We start from the raw sequence: 18,465 nt of genomic DNA, 5'->3' as shown, positions 1-18,465 counted from the left end.
CAAAATGTAACCAAGACGCTAGTGTGCATGAAAACACACTCAGTGTTGTGTGTTCTTTTCTCTGCTTTTGATTTATTTGCATGCTGGTTGATATAATGTCCTATGAAAGGCAAAAATGTCCCATATCCCTTGAAACTGATATATTGAAGCAAACAGCCCAAAACAACATAAAGACTCTTCATTTACCATCGCAAATGACAAAGAAAAGCAGCAAATCTTTGACAATTTGCTTGAAAAATGACTTGAGTGATCAATTGATCATCAAACTTAGTTGTCAGCTAATTTTCTTTTGATCAACTAACTGATTTATCAACTAATTGTTGCAGTATTCTTAATTTTTTGCAGCCCTTGGAGGTCTGTTGTCTGTTGACCACTTTGCCCATGTGGTAATCCAGCCCTGGATAGAATAAATTGGTTGGACTCATCCATGTATCACAAAATATTACAAATTACTATTTATTGTGGCATGAAAAGACGCATTTACTATGAGATACAGCTTAAATCTCCATCTAATAGTAAGTGTATTTGAACCCAGGGCGAGGACTCAGATGGGTGGTCCAAAACAGATAAAGGATGTTTTCCATTGTCAGCAGCTGATGCTAAATTCACTGGAAGATTAAACTGGGTCCCAAATTACCCTTAAGATACTGGTATCTCCAGCCAACTGGGTACGTCATGTAGTTTCAGTCATTCCAATCCCCTGCGGCGCTAAGTTGTCTGAATAAGATACGACTTGTATCCTCAAAACCAGGCGGATTCAGCTTGAATTGGGATTAGCCTATATGTCAAAGCCTGAAAGCACAATTTTTCACTGGGAGAAATATTATTTTGACAAGCAGCCTTGGAAAAAAAAAGGGTGTATAAGTGTCAAAGCAGACAGACAGAAGGGGTGAGGAGATTTTGCACCCTGCTTAACTCCTCGAACGGCCTGGGAAGTGCCCTTCTGTGATTTAATGAGACCTGTGGGAAGAGCCATTCATCAGCGTGACAGCGTACCTCTGTTTCCCATTGTTCTGTTCTGGTATGTGAGGAGAGCAGTGTGTGTTTTAGCCTTAATGATGGGCTGGCAACCCTTTGATTAGATGAATCTCCTGGTGCTAATTAAGATTTGGGTTGCCAAAAGACATCTGTGTTTATGTCCTCCTTCCTCTTTTCCTGTATGTACAGTGCTTACACATCAGTGTGTGTGAGCAGCTCACACTGTTGGTGATATTTTGGTCGAAACCGGGAGTTTTGGTGGTATCTCGTGGGCTGACGTAAGCGCAGGGCCTTGGGCAAAGACAGTGGGCAGTTTCAAACAACTCTGGATACAATCCCAGAAAAGGGGATTTTTTTGAGGACGGTCATCTGTGTCTGAAATCTGACAGCAAATATTTTAACTTGTTTCCTACATAAATCAACTCGTTTTAAGAATGCTGTAAAAATGAGTGTGTGTTGAAAGAAAATGGCAGAAGTAGGGACGCTGGTGGCTTTGGAGAGAGTGATATTTGGTTTATTTAAGAGAGGTTTCCTGTTGTAAAATACTTTGCGATATCCTAAATATTGCATACATCAAAACTGATATTAAGTTTTTTTAGGTCTCTTTATAAGTGGCTAAAAACATGAGCCCTTTAAGGATTTTCTATAGACAAACATGACTTTATAGGGAGATTTTTGCATCAATATGACAGCAGAGATGCATATCGTCTGTATTTTTGGATGTGTGTGTTGTCATTCTTCAAACCCAGCCAAATGCTAACCTAAATGTTGCAATTCCATTTGCTATAATTTTTCCCAGTAAGAGAATCTGCATCTATTAATAGGGTCCTTGATTATATCCTCATGTTAAGTGCAATAAATTATATTATTCAACACTAAATCAATAAAAACACTCTATCCATGTGGGGATCTGTGCTACAAATCTTCAAATGCAAATATCAGTTTGTGACTTGAAAACATTTAAGAACCCTCGCTGTGGATGTTTTTCCCATCTTTTAACTCAACTGATGGTGTCACATAAATGTTTCACTACCCAATTCCCCCCTCACGTATTTTCAGGGAAGAGAATTTGATAACTTATGCTAACAAGAACGAAGGCATCCCCATCCTCTCGCTGCCAACCCTCCCTTTCCTCAAATCACTCCCCGATTGCCTCTGCGAGCATTTTGTGTGGCTAGACAGCATAACACCCTCCTGCTCTCCAGTTTACTGCCATGTGTTATTCCGTCTTTTGCCCCAGATATTATTTCATTGTAAAATGATGCCAATTAGTAAAGCCAGTCGCCGGTGGCTGTGGTCTGGCTCCTTCGTCGTTCCGGCGGGGAAAGTTATTTGGGTCGGCAGCTATTTTCAGCCTGTGATGTTGCCAGGAATACTTTAGGGAGCAGCCACTGTTTTATAAGAGAGCACATCAATAATTTTCATTGGTGTATGCGTGTGTATGTGTGTACAAGAGAGGAAAAGAGAGACGTAGCGAGCTTCGCAGACAGAGTTTATTGGGTTTATGTGTGTGTGTGTTTGTACCTGTGTGTGCATCAAGACAGAAAGTGGCCGCTTTCTTTCTAATATTCAGATGAGCAGGTGGTGCGTGCACACTCTTAGAAATAAAGTGGCTAACTAGAACTATACAAGGTTTTTCAGCTTGTCCCTTTTAGAAAGGTTCCACCTGGAGCCCTGTCAGTGGGCTCTACGTAGAACCCAACATAAAGCATTATACATAGAACCATCTGTTAGGTCTTTTCCACCAACAAGGAACTGGCCCTGGTCCAGTTCAAGCACCTAACACTCGGACCATTTCCACCAAAAATAAATCCCAAAAAGTTAGTTCTCTCCTGGAACCAAAAACTAGCACTTTTTTCTTAGGAACCAAAGTGGGCATGTGATATTCTACAAGTTCAGTACCTTCTCTTGATGACATCATTCAAAGTTCCAAAAACCTGGAACAGAACTGTTTAAAGAACCAGAGCTAATTAGGTGGAAAAGTAATCTATTAGGGTTTTTAAAGGAGAACCCTTCTATGGTGTAATGGTTCCACCCAGAACTCTCACTGGGGGTTCCATCCAGCATCTTTTCACCTTCTAAAGGTGAACTCTCCCAAGAACCTTTCTATCCTTTCTATATTCTCCCCAGGGGATTCTATCGAGAGCTCTTTTATATTCCAGAACCAACCCAGGCAGCTCTATAGACAACTCTTTAAGGCTATAATTCAGTACAGAGAACCCTTGACAAACCCTTTCTCTTAAAAAAAGGTTCTATAAAGGGTTCTTTACTCCTTAATTCAGCCCTTAGTCTCACAAATACTTTTTCTTCAAAAAGGGATTTTTCCTCAGAAGCGAGTGGTTCCATGTAGGACCTCAGCCCTCCAGGAAGAACCCTTTTATGACCTTTATTTCTAAGTGTGTACAGTGTGTGTGTGTGTGTGTGTGTGTGTGTGTGTGTGTGTGTGTGTGTTACACATGTACTTGTTCTTATGTCGGACTGTAACCGTCCCATTAATTTAAAACGTTAATTTGCCAGCCCTTAAACTTTAACCCCAAATCTTAATGCAGCTCTTATTCTCAGCTTCACCCCTTTGCCCCGTAATCACCCGCTTCTCCAAACTGAATGCTCTACTTGTCGGACAGCAGTCAAAGTGCGCACACACACCGACACACACACGGAGCTAAAAGCCAGAGTCAATGAGTTCCTAACACCTTTCTTAGTGCATCTAACCGCTCTCTTCCTCTCGCCGCTGAGCAGCCGTACATTGTCAGGATGAAATTGGGGTGAAAAGTCCTCGCACTCCGCTTACGCTTCCCCGCTGAAAAGCCAGCCGCTCGGCACAGAGGGGTGAACAGGTTCAGCCTGCCGTGCTGCCTCCGCCCATCGCCATCCAACCTAAACTCACACACACTCTCTCCGTCTTTCTCTACCCCTCTATCTCTTGGAGGAGAGCCCACAGCAGTGGCGGTGGCGAAGAGACGTCTTTCAATATTTTAAGCGGCTTGGGCTAATCTTTGTCGCTCAGGTTTGTTTTGAAAGCATTGCCATGGGAATAAAGACGGAACGACAGTGCCCCGCCTCCTGTTTGCACGGTCTCTGATACACATAAAGTCAGCGGGATGTACACACTCTTGCATAACTGCGCAGATTCCCCGCAAACACACACTCTCCCAACACGTCTGCGACCCTGAGCTAATCCACCTTGGCCTTGCGAGACTGTGCCACTGACCTGCTTTTGCTGCTCATGCTTGTTTTCTTACAGACATACTCCCCCCTCTTTCGTTCCGTGATAACCCTGAGGTTTGGGGTTGTGATGAGTGACAAAGCCTGAAACAGACAAGTTAAGTGTTACACAACACCTGCATGGCAAAAGCAGGGTAAGCACTGGCTAAAAACAGTGGTGGTTTCTTATTTAGCCATAAGAATGAACCGTTTTGACGCTTATCAATGCGGGCACGGCACCACAGTTGCACTTCACGGTTTGTGGACGTGATTGGGGTACCGAACGGCCCTTTCTGACTGGCACTGTATGAGGAGGAAGCAGAGTTTTTCCGCTTCACTGTTTCCTTTATCTCTCCCCTCTCCCCTCTGTTATTTTCGGCCCTCCTCCCCTCTCTCTGTCTTTCTCTTTCGCTGCTCGCCGCTCTTTTGTTTCTCCGTGCCTTTTCCAGCCAAGGCCCCATTCTCTTGCCCCGTCATTGTGTGCGGTAATGAAGATTAGCCAGCCTGCCGCACACAATGGGGTCCCCACATCCGGAGCACAGACTCCCCAAATCCTGCCGCAAGCTGCTAACCCCGGTGTAAAACCACTGTTGTCGCCGACCCCCTTCTATCCGCACACATATACATGCTCCTGTTCACCCACACACACACACATGCACGCACAAACATGTCCAATATGCACTCTGCACGCTGCCGTGTTGAACGCAAATGGCTGAAATGTCTCCTGATTAGATTAGGATGGTTTTGACAGCTGAGAGGGAGCGCTTGGCGACTCATACGCCGATAAACAGCAGCTCACCCAAATCCAGTTAAAGAGAGACAGAGTTCCCCTCCCCAGTGAGTGCAACACGGCTCCAGTCCTTGGGATTATACCCCCCCCTCCCTTTCTCCCCCTCCTCCTCACCCCTATCCTCCATGCCCTGCTATTCTCCTCTCCAATCTCATCCTCCTCTCCATCATTCATCTTCTTCAGTCTCAAGATGCTCCTTCTCTTCTTCTCTTCTCTATCCCATTTCACCCTCACCTCTCCCATCCTCGACTTAATACCAGAACAAAGACATTTTCCACACTTTGTCACAAGCTATTTAGATGGCGCCGTAGAGGTCTTTATATGCAGTACACTTGTTGTTGCCTGAGCCTAAGACCTCTTAATAATGTCTGTATCGCTCTCAAGGTCGGCAGATCTTCGCCAGTTCAATCTGTTTACTTGTCAAGCTACTTTCAGCGTTTAGAGGATACTTGCATGGCTTTGTGCGTGGAAAGATGGATTATCCACATGTGACAGCAGTTTTTTTATTGTCGTACGATGCACTGGGAACACAAATAATCTTATGTCAACTTGCCACGTACTGCATACATTTTGGGATAGTTCCACATTAAGGAAGTGCATCAGTTTCTTGCCAAGACTTGAGATGATGCCACTCCAATGTCTGTCCTTTATGCTGGAGCCAGGAGATGCTAGCTTAGCTTAGCATAAAAACTGGAAGCAGGGAGAGACCGATAGCCTGGCTCTGTTTTCACCTGCCGCCATCAGCCCAGCAGCTTGCACGTTTCAGCTGAGAGGCATGTGCATGCAGCAAGTTTGCTAGGTCCTGCAAAAATGTTAAGAAAGCAAATACTGAAATATACCACTGAATCCACATCTCCCTTTTTTACCGAACTAATTCAAACTTAACCTCATCTGAAAAACAGAATACAATTCACTAAAACATCTTGGTTTGTCTCGCCACTGTTCCAACAATCACCAGCTTTGGTTTTGTCAGAATAATCTAATCAACACATTATCTCCTGTTTGTTTAATCTGCAGTTGTGCTGGACTAGTTCCTGTGCAGGAGCACTCACTTCCTCTCTTTTAGTGGCTTGGTAATATTATTGTGACATGCAAAGATCAAAAGATCACAAGAGAACAAATAATAAATAAACTTTTCAGTAAACATGTCTGCAGTTTAGTGTCAAGCTTGTCAAAATATGTAGGGCTGCAACTAAATCATTATTTCATCATCATTATTTCTATTTGTTTGACGTATTCAAAAATTAAGAAAGAAAATGTGAAAAAATGCTCAAATGAAGTTCCTGAAACTCAGTGCAACATCTTCCGATTGCTTCAGATTCTGTCTGACCCACATACAAAGTCAGTTGATTAATTGATAAGTATTTTGATAAACAATTAATTGTTTTGAGACATTTTTAAGAAAATGTCCAAATCCTCTGATTCCAGCTTGTCAAATGCTTTTGTCCTCTGTGGTGGCAAGCAGTCATTGGAAGCTGTGCACAAAAAAGAAATTGATTGATGTCACCTGGTTTCGCCTTGCATCAGTTTGGTTGCTGGGTGCTTAAGCTCCAATACTTTTTTAAACATCAAATTTTTACAAAGAAGTTCTTGTATTTTTGGCGTCCACGCTGTGTTATGGGGAGACAGAGGGGAGGTCCCCGGTGTCGGTGATGATGTGGATGTGTGCTTTCTGTTGTGTCTGCACGGAAAAAGCAATGGGAAATGTCTTTCTGCTCCATTAAGCAGAGGTCACCAGGTTTTTTGCGCTCTGAGTGCTCCATCATTGTTGCTTTCCTGCTAGATGAAAGCTGCTTTGAAGATCCCTCCATCACACACAAACACACATCCACATCACGTCACGTAAACCTCCAGAAACTGAGGGCTTAGTGGGGAGATGTGTTGCTTCAAAATGGGCAAAACCGGACCACATACCGGTAGTGTTCTGCACAAGGAACGAGTTTGATTCCCATATCCAAGAGAACCGCATGAAAGACTGAATTAAAATGACAGCTTAAGTACCTAAAATTTAGATCTGAGCAAAAAAATAAATAAAACTAAATTGCATTTTCTGCCTGAACACTGCGTCAAGTGCCCAAGTGTCTATTAGCGCATCCATCCAAACAAAAATTGACTGTGTGCAAAGGAGGTGTCAGGTTTACTACCAAATGTGCATTATTCCCTCAAACTCCGTCAGCAAATCATGATTTAACAACTGGCAGTGTCTGTTATCAGCTTGAAGCCCGCACTGTGTAAAACCGCCTCAAGGTGCTGCGTTGTCAGGCTTTGACGGAGGGTCTGACGGCGGCCCTGATTATTACTGTGAGGCTAATGTCGTCTGATAAGGCCGTGTGTGTAATTAAGCTGTTTCCGTGGCGTGTTATCTGAAGCTAGGTGAGGCTCAGCTGCCTGGAGAGATGGAGCTGTTAGTCAATGAGGAGGAGGAGGAGGACTCCTGTCTCCTGTCTGTGGCCTCGTGTCTTTCTTTTCCTCCTCAGTCTTAGAGTCAAGGGTTCCAAAAGGGTTCTTCTTGAAGGGCTGAGGTTCTTACCCAGAATAATTTGGCGCCCAGGAGAACCCCTGGGTGTGCTCTACAGGAAAGCATTGGAATATTTAAGGGTTCTTGGTATAGCTCCTTGGATGGGTTCTTGTTAGCACACTTACAAGGTGAAAAGAGGGACGGTTTTGGATGGAACCAAGGGTTCTCCTTCTGTGTGAACCCTTTCACTGATGGTTCTCATAATAACCCTTTATGTTGGGTTCAAGGTAAAGCCCTCTGATAGGCCTTTTCCACCGACACAAACCCAGTCCTGTTTTAGTTCAAGAACCTACTTTTGAACTGTTCTGAAAAGAAAGTTGGTTGCCTGCTAGAACCAAATCACCAGGTTTTCTCTTGGGAACCAAAGTGTCATATTCAACAGGGTTTTGGTGCATTGTGCAATCTCATCCTTGATTAAAATGGTTCCACTCACAACTGGTGGAAATGCAGACTGGTTCACTAGACAGCACCAAGGTTCATGCAACTTTTATAAAAGCTTCTGCTAGGAACCACAGAGGGTTCTCTTATGGTGAGAAGCCCTCATGGTTCTAGTTAGACCCTGTATTTCTAATAGTGTAAACTGCAGATTTTTGCTTACACATCTGTAGTAGGGAAGCTGCTGAGGCTTCACCCTTCACCTCTCACACTCTGTTCAAACTTTCCTAATCTGAAATGTAATTCTTTGCATAGCTTGTATTTCTTCATCTTTCACCTGTCTCTCTCTTTCGTAGTCTCTCTGGGAAGGCAGATAAATTAGCTTTGTTTCTGCCCTCTAGCTCTTTCTCTTTGTGTCTATGCTCCCTCCGTCTCCCCTTTGCTTCGTTGCTCCTCCGGAGCCCCGTTGGGGTGTCAGGAGGAGCTCTAAGATCCCTCCTGGCCAAACACTGCACCCCCTGCTGCTCGCTCCGTTGAGAGTAACAGGGTGAAGCGAGGGCGCTCTGCTATTCAGATCAGCATTGAGGAAAATGAAGTGTTATCTCCCCACCGGCTCCCCACCCTTCCTCACCTCCTCCTCCTCCTCCTGCTGGCCCCGTAGGCAGGTTCCCCCGCTCAACTGGGATACGCCGATGACGCCATGCTGCTCTCCAAGGAGTCTGAAATCTGGGGGCCAGAGCTCTTAGTGAGCACACGGGAAGGAGCAACAACCCTGAAGGGCAGCTTAGAGGGGTGGGAGTGCTTTTTGGAGATTTTGTGAGTGTGTGTGTACGGGCGAGCGGGGGGTGGCTGTGTAAGTATTGCTCAGTGAAGCTATAGATTACCGTCTCTGTCAGCTGCGACGGCCACCGCTGATGAGCTCCTGCGCGGTATCATTTCGTATCGATTAGGCACTGCGACGCAAACACACAAAGGCTGTTGGCGAGATGGCCAGTGCCTCGGGCTACTGGTCATTTAGCTGTCACCTCAAAGTGATGGCTTGGCCCGGCTCACCAGATCAATGGTAGACATAGGTCCTATAACACACTATGGCAGACGAAGACATGCGCATAGACACACTCACATATATGCACGCACACACTCGGTGAAAGACTGCTCTCTGAATTAAGTGCCTGCCCAAACTTTTCCTTCGATAAAAGTGCCAAGCGTGTTGCTGAATTACAAACAGCAATAACAAAGATGGCTGTAAACAAAGTCAGTAAAGCACAACAGTGAGTCATAAAAATGAAATCAAAAGAATCAGAAAGAAAGGATAAGACAGTCTGGTCCTCGGTTCATCGCAGGCCAGATCTCTGTATTGATGTGAGAACTGATGTGGCTGTTGTGCAGCCTTACCTGTAGGGTAAAACTGTGATTAATTTCCCACAAGGATTTTAATCAGAGCTGGTATCGCTGTGCTATTGAATTCACAGTCTGTGAATCAAACCAAGGCCCTCTTTATTTTCTGTGACCAATGACAATGTGCGATTTAAATAAAAGCACACAACAAGCAATAAACAGACTGTCAGTTAAATGTGAAACAACAAAAGAGGAGAAGAAAAGCAGCGGAGACGCCAGTGTTAATTCATCCATGACTTGAATGTTACTCACTTTTAAAATGAGTAATCCTGCGAGATGTAAAAATGGCCCAACCAAGTAATCAAAATGTCATGTCAGCGCTGAAAAGGAATCTTTTTCCAATTTGTGGAAGATGATGACGACAATCAAAAGCATATTCTGTGCATCACTGTTTTGCTATGGCGAAAGCATCGCAATTCAACAGCCTGCGTACAAAACTCCTGCCGTACCAATAGTTTGACATTTTGGGAAATACACTTATTTATTTACTTTCTTGCCAAGGTTCAAATAGACTACTATGTCAGCATAGTAAATATGAAGCAGGAGCCAGAAGCCAGTGGGCTTAGCTTAGCATTAGGACCTGAAGTTAGGTGAAACAGCCAGACTGGCTCTGTCCAAAGGTAAGGGCTTCAGCAATTCTGGTCCTGACCAAGAAATAGTCTGTCAAACTCACTGTAAAATGGAAAGTTTCACACTTAAGTTTTTGTTCAGATTCAACAAACAAATTGTAACATGTTAAATAAGTAGGATTTCCGCTGCGGGGTATGACTTGGCTTTACTCAACTCTACTTGATTTTTTTTTTTTTTTAGGTTTCCATCATAGATAGTGCTTGGTGCTTGGTACTACACATTTACCATACAGATGTGAGCAGTATCAAACTTCTCATTTAACTAATAGAATAAAGATGAATTTTCACACAATGTTGAACCATTACATTAATGTATTTCATTACAAATTACTTACAATAGACAAGAGGTGGGCATCATTGTTCATAAGTAATATCTTATATAAATTATTGTGTAAATTTTCTCTTTTTAACCAAAAACCAAGATATTCATATCTTGGCAGTATTGTAGGGATGATTATTGGTGCTTTCACAAAATAGAAACACTTAGTGATGTGGATATAATGACTAAGGGGTTAAAAAACAATTGAGATATGAATTAAAAATAAAACCTATATAATCCTGAAAGATGAAACCCTGTGACGAAGGTGCTGCAGGGAATCATGGGTCATCTTTGAAAAGAAGTGACAGCACCCCCCCTCAACCCTTGTGCATTTAACAATAGTGCTGCATCACCCCCTCCAGCTCCGGGCCCCCTTATATAGTCCTGCCCTTTTCAACCCTGCTAGCATCAGCGCTGAATATTATTCATAGCACCTTGTCTCTATCACGGCATCTGTAAAAACTAAACACGGTTATCCTAAAATTAATGAGCCGTATCCACCCCATTACATTTATCTGTTTAGTGGTGTTTTGGGCCTTCCTTTAGGGCATTATGCATGCTCTTCTGTTCATATTTATAACCCAGGCTTTTTATTAGCGACGTAGCGGGGTGCTAACAGTTGGGAGGCAGCCTGCACTTTGATGGTGATGGCAGGCGGCTTGGCGCAGGCCAAATGTGACGGGGAGAGAGGATCAGCTGCCAGGCCAAGGGCCCCGTGGAAGGGGAGGAGAGGGTGAGACAGAGAGGAGAAGTGAGGACTGGAGGAGAGGGAAAGAGACTTTTTTAACTTGAAAGACAGAATAAAATGCAGAAGTTAGTGGATTGGGACTGGTTCACAGCTCTCAGCCTGCTTAACTTTGGGAGAAGTGCGTCTTGTGATCACCAAATGGCTTTTTACCGGAGTAAAGCATAAATGGGGAGTGAAATGTTTGCACGTAATGACATCATCAGTGTACAATGTGATGACACAAAACAGAAGCCTTAGTTTTCCATTACAAAAAGAATAAATGCTCTAGCTAATATTGTTTTTTATTTTATTTTGGGTAGATTTAAAAAAGGTCTTGCAAACAGTTTGTCACCACGTTTTGCATGCACCATAATGCAACATAGTGACATCATCATCAGTGTACAACATCTTGATGCGAAAGACAAAAACCCCAGCTTTCTGCTGCAAAAAGGAATAAATGCTTTGACTATTATTATATGTTTTTATTTCAGGTTGATTTAAACATGATCATGCAAACGACGATCTCTTATAACCAGTTCAGAATCACCTGCAGGAGGCCAGTTTTCCTGTGTGACACTTACAGCTGCTGAGTCTTGTTGTTTTTTATGTGTTTAATGTTCAGTTGAGTTTTTCTCTCAGGAATTTTCTTATAGATTTTTCCACAAATATGATGCATGTGTATTTATGAGTAGGAAGATACAGAAAAAGGTCTGTGCCCATGCACAATTTGTACTAAACACTGCTGAAGTGTGAAAAAGTTTAGAGGGCTTTAATTTCCACACTTGCTCGTCATTTACCAATCAGTTCTGACTGACAGCTTCTTCCTCTCTTATAAGAGCCACTATTTCCATTATGCAGTGTATACATATAAAATGTCAACCTAATAAAAAGCACTCAGAAAGCATGTATTTTTTTTTTTAACAGTCTGATGGTGACTGAAGCCACAGCTGAAAATTGTTCAGGTAATTAGCTGTGCAGTTAAGTGTTGCTGTGCTCAGCTCATCAACCCGTCTTGGAAATGATTTTGAGTTTGGCAAGAAAACGACAAAAAACATCAATGTAAATTAAGAATTTACTCAAATATTTTGATATATGATGAATCGTTTTGCTTGTTAAAGAAAAGAAATATCAACATTTGTTAGTTCCAGTTTGACAATTGGATCAGATAAGTTGCAGTAGTGACGACACTTTTAGATGCAAAAAGGCATCAGTACTGAAAGTTTCAACAGTGCTTTTGTTTTTTCCTCACCATTGCACTGAAACTTTGAACTTATTAGTGGTAACCTTTCACACCTCAGCCAATTAGATAAGACATTACATAACCTGAGAGTGACTTGAACAAAACAGGCTGAAAAAAAGTTTCACACAGTATTTGGTTCAGAAGTATCCCAAAGATCAGACATGATATGCTGTTGTACCAGTTTTGCGTTTTCCTGACTAGCCTGTGTTCATGTTTCCAACAAGTACCATCAGTACCCAGGAGGAGGAGGAGTCAGCAGCACTGTTAGCTGCTGTGCGACTGAGATGCTGACGGCTCTTGGTTTTGCACTTTAGTGACGTTTTTTTGGTTTCAAACTTGCAGTAAATACAAAGTTGGAGTTTTGCTCACATCCTCACCCAACTAAACATCTGTTTCCAGGATAATTGAAAGTCTCACTTGTGCATCATGTCTTAAACCTTGTCTTTACCTGCTGCCATGAGTAGGATGCAAAAGGCAACCCCCATTCCTCTGCTACTTCATCATTAGCTCCAGAAAAAATGATTAGCTCAATTCTTTTATACCGTTTGCCCGATCGCAAGCAGTAAAAAACGAAAGCAAGCGGCCAGTCCTGATTGTTGACACCTGCATGCTTTTGGTACCATGTTAAGTCCAAGTGTCTGATGTCAAAAGGCTTACTGATTCTTGTTCACTTTGCCTTTGCGGTGCTGTATGTTCATCATGTAGCAGACACAGAAAGATAAAAGGCTTCAGGGGGTCACTCCTGAATTCGGTCATGAATGTCTTGTTCCAGTGAGATGGACATATGGAAGCATGAATCTGGGTTGAAGGACTGTCCCACCGCCCTGCGCCACCAAAGAGATTTACTCCAGTTTGGAGGTGGAGGTTGGGCTGCTGGAACAGCCATTGGATTGTCTCAGCTTATCCTGGCTCGCATGAAGGAATCATCCCGAAAGCCTTTCAGGAAACGGACCCTGGCTTTATGCAGAGCCAGTTCATGTTGGCTCTCCAGATCGGCGTTTGTCCAAATAGAGCTGAAGCGGGCCATGAGCTCTCCTTTATCTTGGCTATTGTGCCATGCTTTTGGCTCTTGATTCCTTGCCTACACACGCACACACACAAACGCAAGTTGCACATTCACTTTAGGCCACAAGATCAGCAAATAGACGCGTTTATGCATGAGCGTAGGTGTTCACACAAACACACACACAAGAGCCGCATAATTACACACAGAGCAGCATAATTATGCTCCTCACACGTGCACTTGCAAAATTATGTGCACACACGCACACGGGCAAACTAGCATAATTACATGCAGCCACATACAGTACATACACCCACACTACACACACACACACAGGAACCACTGATCAACTGCATGACCTTCTCTCTTACAATGTTAATGTCACCACCTGGGGGAGGAGGGTGGAGGAGGGGAGAGAGTCGGGGGTGAGGGAAGTGATGGAGTGATGGGAGGAAGGAAGGAGAAAGACGGATGCAGAGAAAGAGCAGCGCGATCAGGCTGTCGTACCTGCCGCCCCCTCACCTGCAGCCTCTTTCATCTGTCTTACTTTGTCAAACCTTCCACAATATATGGAAGCCCATTACTGCCAGTAAAAAACAATCGAGTGAGTTATAATTATGAGGTAAAAAAGTTTGAATTACAAGTAAAAAAGTAAAAAAAAAAGTCAATATTTATCTCTTACTTAGGATATTTTTCTCTTAATTGACTTTTTATCTCATATTATCAATTTTATATCATTATGACTCTCATTTCAGCTTTTTAACTCATAATTTTGACATTTTATCTCTTAATTATGACTTTTTATGGAATCATTTTGGCGTGCTCTCATAATTATGACCTGATCAGATAATTTTGGGTCTTTATCTTAGAATTTCAACTCATAAGTCATAATTATGAGATGAAAAAGCATAATTATGATTAAAAAGTCAGTAAATTTGAAAATAATGACATATAATTATGACATTTTATCTCATAATTTTGACTCTTTTATGTAATTTTTGAGTTTTATCTTAATTTAAACTTTTTTTTATTATAATTATGTCTTACCATGGATATATTTTCTTCTTTTTCTCAGAGAAATGGGCCTCCATACACATTCTGTACGCACACATAAATGCACACCTCATATTTTTTACTTAATTCTGAATTTTAACCCTCACAACTTCTACTTTCCAATTTATTCTTTCACTGGTGGAAACAGGCTTCCATGCACATTCTGTACGCACACACGTACACACACTTAAAAGTGAAGTCTGCGTGTTCGTGCTCACACTCGCACTTCACCTTGCGCGGTGTCACAGCTGAAATCCTCGCACATCCTAGCACATCACCGTGGGTTGTAACCTAACATTTAGTGTGCGTGATTCCTCTCCCGTGTGTGCGCGCGTGTGTGTTTGTGTACGAGGCCCGTGGCTTGCCCGCTGACACGATCCTGTTATGCCAAATGTCACACTTCCAAAAAGGATTCACCCCCCACGGAGAAAATGAAGTCAACACCTTCCTTCGCTCTTTCTCCCTCTCTTCTATCCCCTCTTGCCTCTTTCACCTTGTCCCTCCATCACTCTCCTCCTTCCTCGTCGTCTTCACCTTCCACTCAGCCCCCCTCTCACTTATCCGTTTCTATCCTCTTTTCCGCTCCCTTGAACTATCTCTACCTCACACACACACACACACACACACACACACACACACACACACACACACACACACACACACACACACACTCACCTTGGTTTGCAGTCCTAAGCGTTTTGCTGAATAAAGTCTCCTTTAACTGGTTGGTTTTAGCGGATAATTAGTCCTCACCTTGGGAGAGGAGGAGGCGACAATAAGGAGAGAACGAGGAGAAAAGGGAAGGAGAAAATGGTGATTTTGGGGAATCGATAGAAGGTGAGGCAGGTGGAGAAGGATAATAGTGAAAATGAGTGAAAAGGAGGATGCACTCTTAGAAATACGAGTTCTAAATGGGGTCCTCCTGAAGCGCTGAGGTTCTACCCAGAATCATTTGTTTCTGAAACCATAAAAGAGTTCGTCAAGGGTTCTTTGTAAGACTAAGGGTTCCATTAACAACCCTTTTCATCCAAAGAACACGTCTAAGAAGAAAGAGTTCATCAATGGTTCTATGTATCATACTATAAAAAGGTTCTCGATAGAGCCCTTGGCAGGGTTCTTGATAAAACCTTTAGAATGAGAAAGAATTCTCAGTAGAACCCCCTGGATGGGTTTGAGATAAAATCCTTGAAGCATAAAAGAGTTCTTGATAGAACGCCAGTGGGCTAGGGTTAGCTTGTTATGGGCACCATTAAAAGGTGGAAAGATTCTATTATAGAACCCCCAGAGAGAGTTGCAGGTGGAACCATTACATCATAGAAGGGTTCTCCTTTAAAATCTCTCATAGAACCTCCTGGGTGGGTTCTAGACATATAAAAGGGTCCTTGATAGTTACACCTGGGTGGGCTTTAAATAAAAACCCATTGAATATGAAAGGGTTCTTGATAGAACCCACTGAAACGCTTTCTGAGTGACAGGATCCTGAAGATCCCACAGAGAGTTGTGGGTGTAGCCATTACACCATGATAGGGTTCTCCTTTAAAAACCCCTGAGTGGGTTCCAGCTAAAACCCTTGGAATATAACAGGGTTCTCTGCAGAACCCCGTGGTTGGTTTGGAGCAGTCACACCATAGAAGGGGATGATGTAGTGTGATGTAAGTTTCTATGTAGTTGTTACCAGGAAACAAAATGGGTTCTCCTGTGGGAACAAGCTGAGGAACCCTTAATGGTTGTTAGTTAGTGCTTTTATTTTGTTAGACTGGTTGTGGGCCGGTGAAAGGATTTTTTTTTTCTGTACCCCTCCACCCTCTCACACATGTTATTCTCTTCATCATGTCTGGATTCCTTCAATATTTAATTGTCCTCTGAAAGAAAGAATAAAGGAGGAAAAAAAAAAATCCCTTCTCATTTAATTCACGACTCACTGGCCGCAGCCATCAAGGAAACAGTAGAGACCTCTCACATCGTGCATGAAAGGAGTTATTTTTCAAAGCCATCACAGGAAAAAATAAAAACATGTAGGCGTGCAGTGGAGGGAGGAAGCACGGTGCATTATCTTCACTGTGGTCTCGAGCAGCTTTTTAATTTGATGTCAGTATATGCAAATACTGTAGACAGTCAAAAAACAACGCCAAATCCCTTTTTCCTTCCTTGTTCCTGGAAGGAGACAACTTACAGGAGAAATCACACTCCCTTAGCAACAGACACCACCCTCCAAAAAAAAAAAAAAGAAAAAAAAAAGAAGTGTGGTTTTATTTTTAGAAGGTGCAAACAAGGAAAGGGGCGGGGGGTTGTGAGATTGTAAATGTCTCTGATGTGTTCAGTCTGTACAACCTTATTCCTGATAATGGAACTAGCTACTCTTGTCTGTCAGTGCCTATTTACACACAAATGAAGTGGCGAGTAGCGTGCGCCCAGTGGAGCTGCTAGCCTCCATCTCAGCTGTCAAAACGGGTTAGCGGCTACAAGTGAAACACAACGATCCCTGGGATCAAACTGGCGCCGTCCATTCAAACATAATAGCTTCATCCTTGGACATGGGGCGTCTCTTTCCCTCGCTAGAATCTCGCCAGCTTGTTGTGAAGTAATAGACTTCTCAGGATGCCAGTTCACACAAATCGGGGATGTAGCCTTTTATTTGCCCTCCACGGGGAGAGGTGTTTGGAGTAATAGGGATGAAGCAGACCATAACTACAGCTGAATAAATCTTCCTATCTTGGCTCAGAGGAAGCCGGTGCACACATGGCTTGTCAAAGCTCTGTAAAATGTTGTTTGATAGGAGTTCTGTACAGTTTAGGACTTCTCCTCCCGCTATCCACCTCGCCTCGCTTTCGTTCCGCGCCGCAGCGGTTGCAATCAATCAGTGTGTAATCAGCCGTCTTGCCGGAGCTGCCAGGTAATCCTGGCTGTCTTGGTGGCTATCTGTGCGTGTGTGCATGTGACAGCTGGCAGAGCTGCTAAGTTGCCTGTCTGGGTGAGTGGATGGCACCATGCAGATTCTCTCTCCACAGTGTGTAAAGTCATATCAGATGATCTGATGGCTGTTGAAATTGTCAAGTGGGATTTGAGAGTGAGGACGGGCATTTTCTGTGCAGATGCCCAAAATCTGAACCTACCTGAATTGAGTCTAAATTGAGTTTCCTCTTCCTCTCTTGCAGACCTGCCTAGAATTGGAGCGTTATCTGCAGACGGAGCCCAAGCGTCTGTCTGAGCTCTTCGACCAAGACCTGGATGGCCTGCTAACTCCGGCCTACCTGAAGGAGGATGGCGAGGAAGAGCTGACCGACGCCCTGCTCCCCAGCCTGCCCAGCCTCCCCGAGCCCCCGAGCCCGCCTCCGGTGATCCTCTGCCCGACACGGAAGAACTTTCCCTCCGCGGGTGCAATGAAAAGAGACCTCAAACCCAAAGGCCAGGGGCTGGAAAACGTAGAAGGGATGGAAGGCGTCCACCAGGCCCAGCTGAGCGCCGTCACCTCCCTGACGCCCCCATCATCGCCAGAACTGGGCCGGCACCTCGTCAAACCCAATCAGACACTGACGGCCTCAGCTGACGGGACGCTCACGCTGAAGCTGGTGGCCAGGAAGGTGGGGCTCAGCGCGGCCCGGCTGGTGGCGGCGCACGCGCTCCCCGTCCGGATGAAGGACGAAGAGGAGAGCGCTGCATGTGTGATCGGGGTCGGGGAGCTACCGGAGAACAAGAAGAGGATCCACCGTTGTCAATTTAACGGCTGCAGGAAGGTGTACACCAAGAGCTCCCACCTAAAGGCTCATCAGAGGACACATACGGGTGAGAATGACGGCTATGATATGATATATTTAGGATATTTGCATCACTTTACTTTCTTGTCAGACTGTTTTGTCCAGCAGGAAAACATTGTTATATAAGCCGAATGTTGTTCTCTTCAAACCAACCAAACTCCATTGACAAAATCAGACATTTTACCTTGCAGAGAACGTGATTTGCTGGTTGACCACTGCCACTATCTTTTAGTTTATATGTGACTTTGGTGAATTCTAATTAATTGTTTAAAACACATAAGTTACAAAATTACACAAACAAATAGCAGATTGAGGCAGCGATGGACCGGCAAATCATGTGTTCTGCAAGGTAAAATTACTGATTTTGCCAAATGAGTTGGTTTGGGAAGAGGGATGTTTGGCTTACAGCAATGTAAAGCAGTGAAAATAATCGAAATATAATTTATGGACTATGAATAAGTACCTCATACGACCCT

The 18,465-nt window shown here is 43.6% G+C and overlaps 1 protein-coding gene across 1 annotated transcript in view; it reads left to right on the top strand.

Moving 5' to 3' along the window:
• LOC146304610 (Krueppel-like factor 7) overlaps nt 1-18,465 on the top strand; it is a 46,628-nt gene that overhangs the window by 11,901 nt on the left and 16,262 nt on the right. Inside the window, exon 2 of the mRNA XM_084713975.1 lies at nt 17,390-18,017. Coding sequence (XP_084570101.1) covers nt 17,390-18,017 — 628 coding nt within the window. The remainder of the gene's footprint in view (nt 1-17,389; nt 18,018-18,465) is intronic.

The sequence above is a fragment of the Lutjanus erythropterus genome, chromosome 24 (genome assembly GCF_056507025.1).
Source record: "Lutjanus erythropterus isolate fLutEry1 chromosome 24, fLutEry1.hap2, whole genome shotgun sequence".
In the NCBI taxonomy this organism is placed as follows: domain Eukaryota; kingdom Metazoa; phylum Chordata; class Actinopteri; order Lutjaniformes; family Lutjanidae; genus Lutjanus; species Lutjanus erythropterus.
The sequence above is the reverse complement of the archived record's forward strand: the minus strand, read 5'-3'. Positions and strand labels throughout refer to the sequence as shown.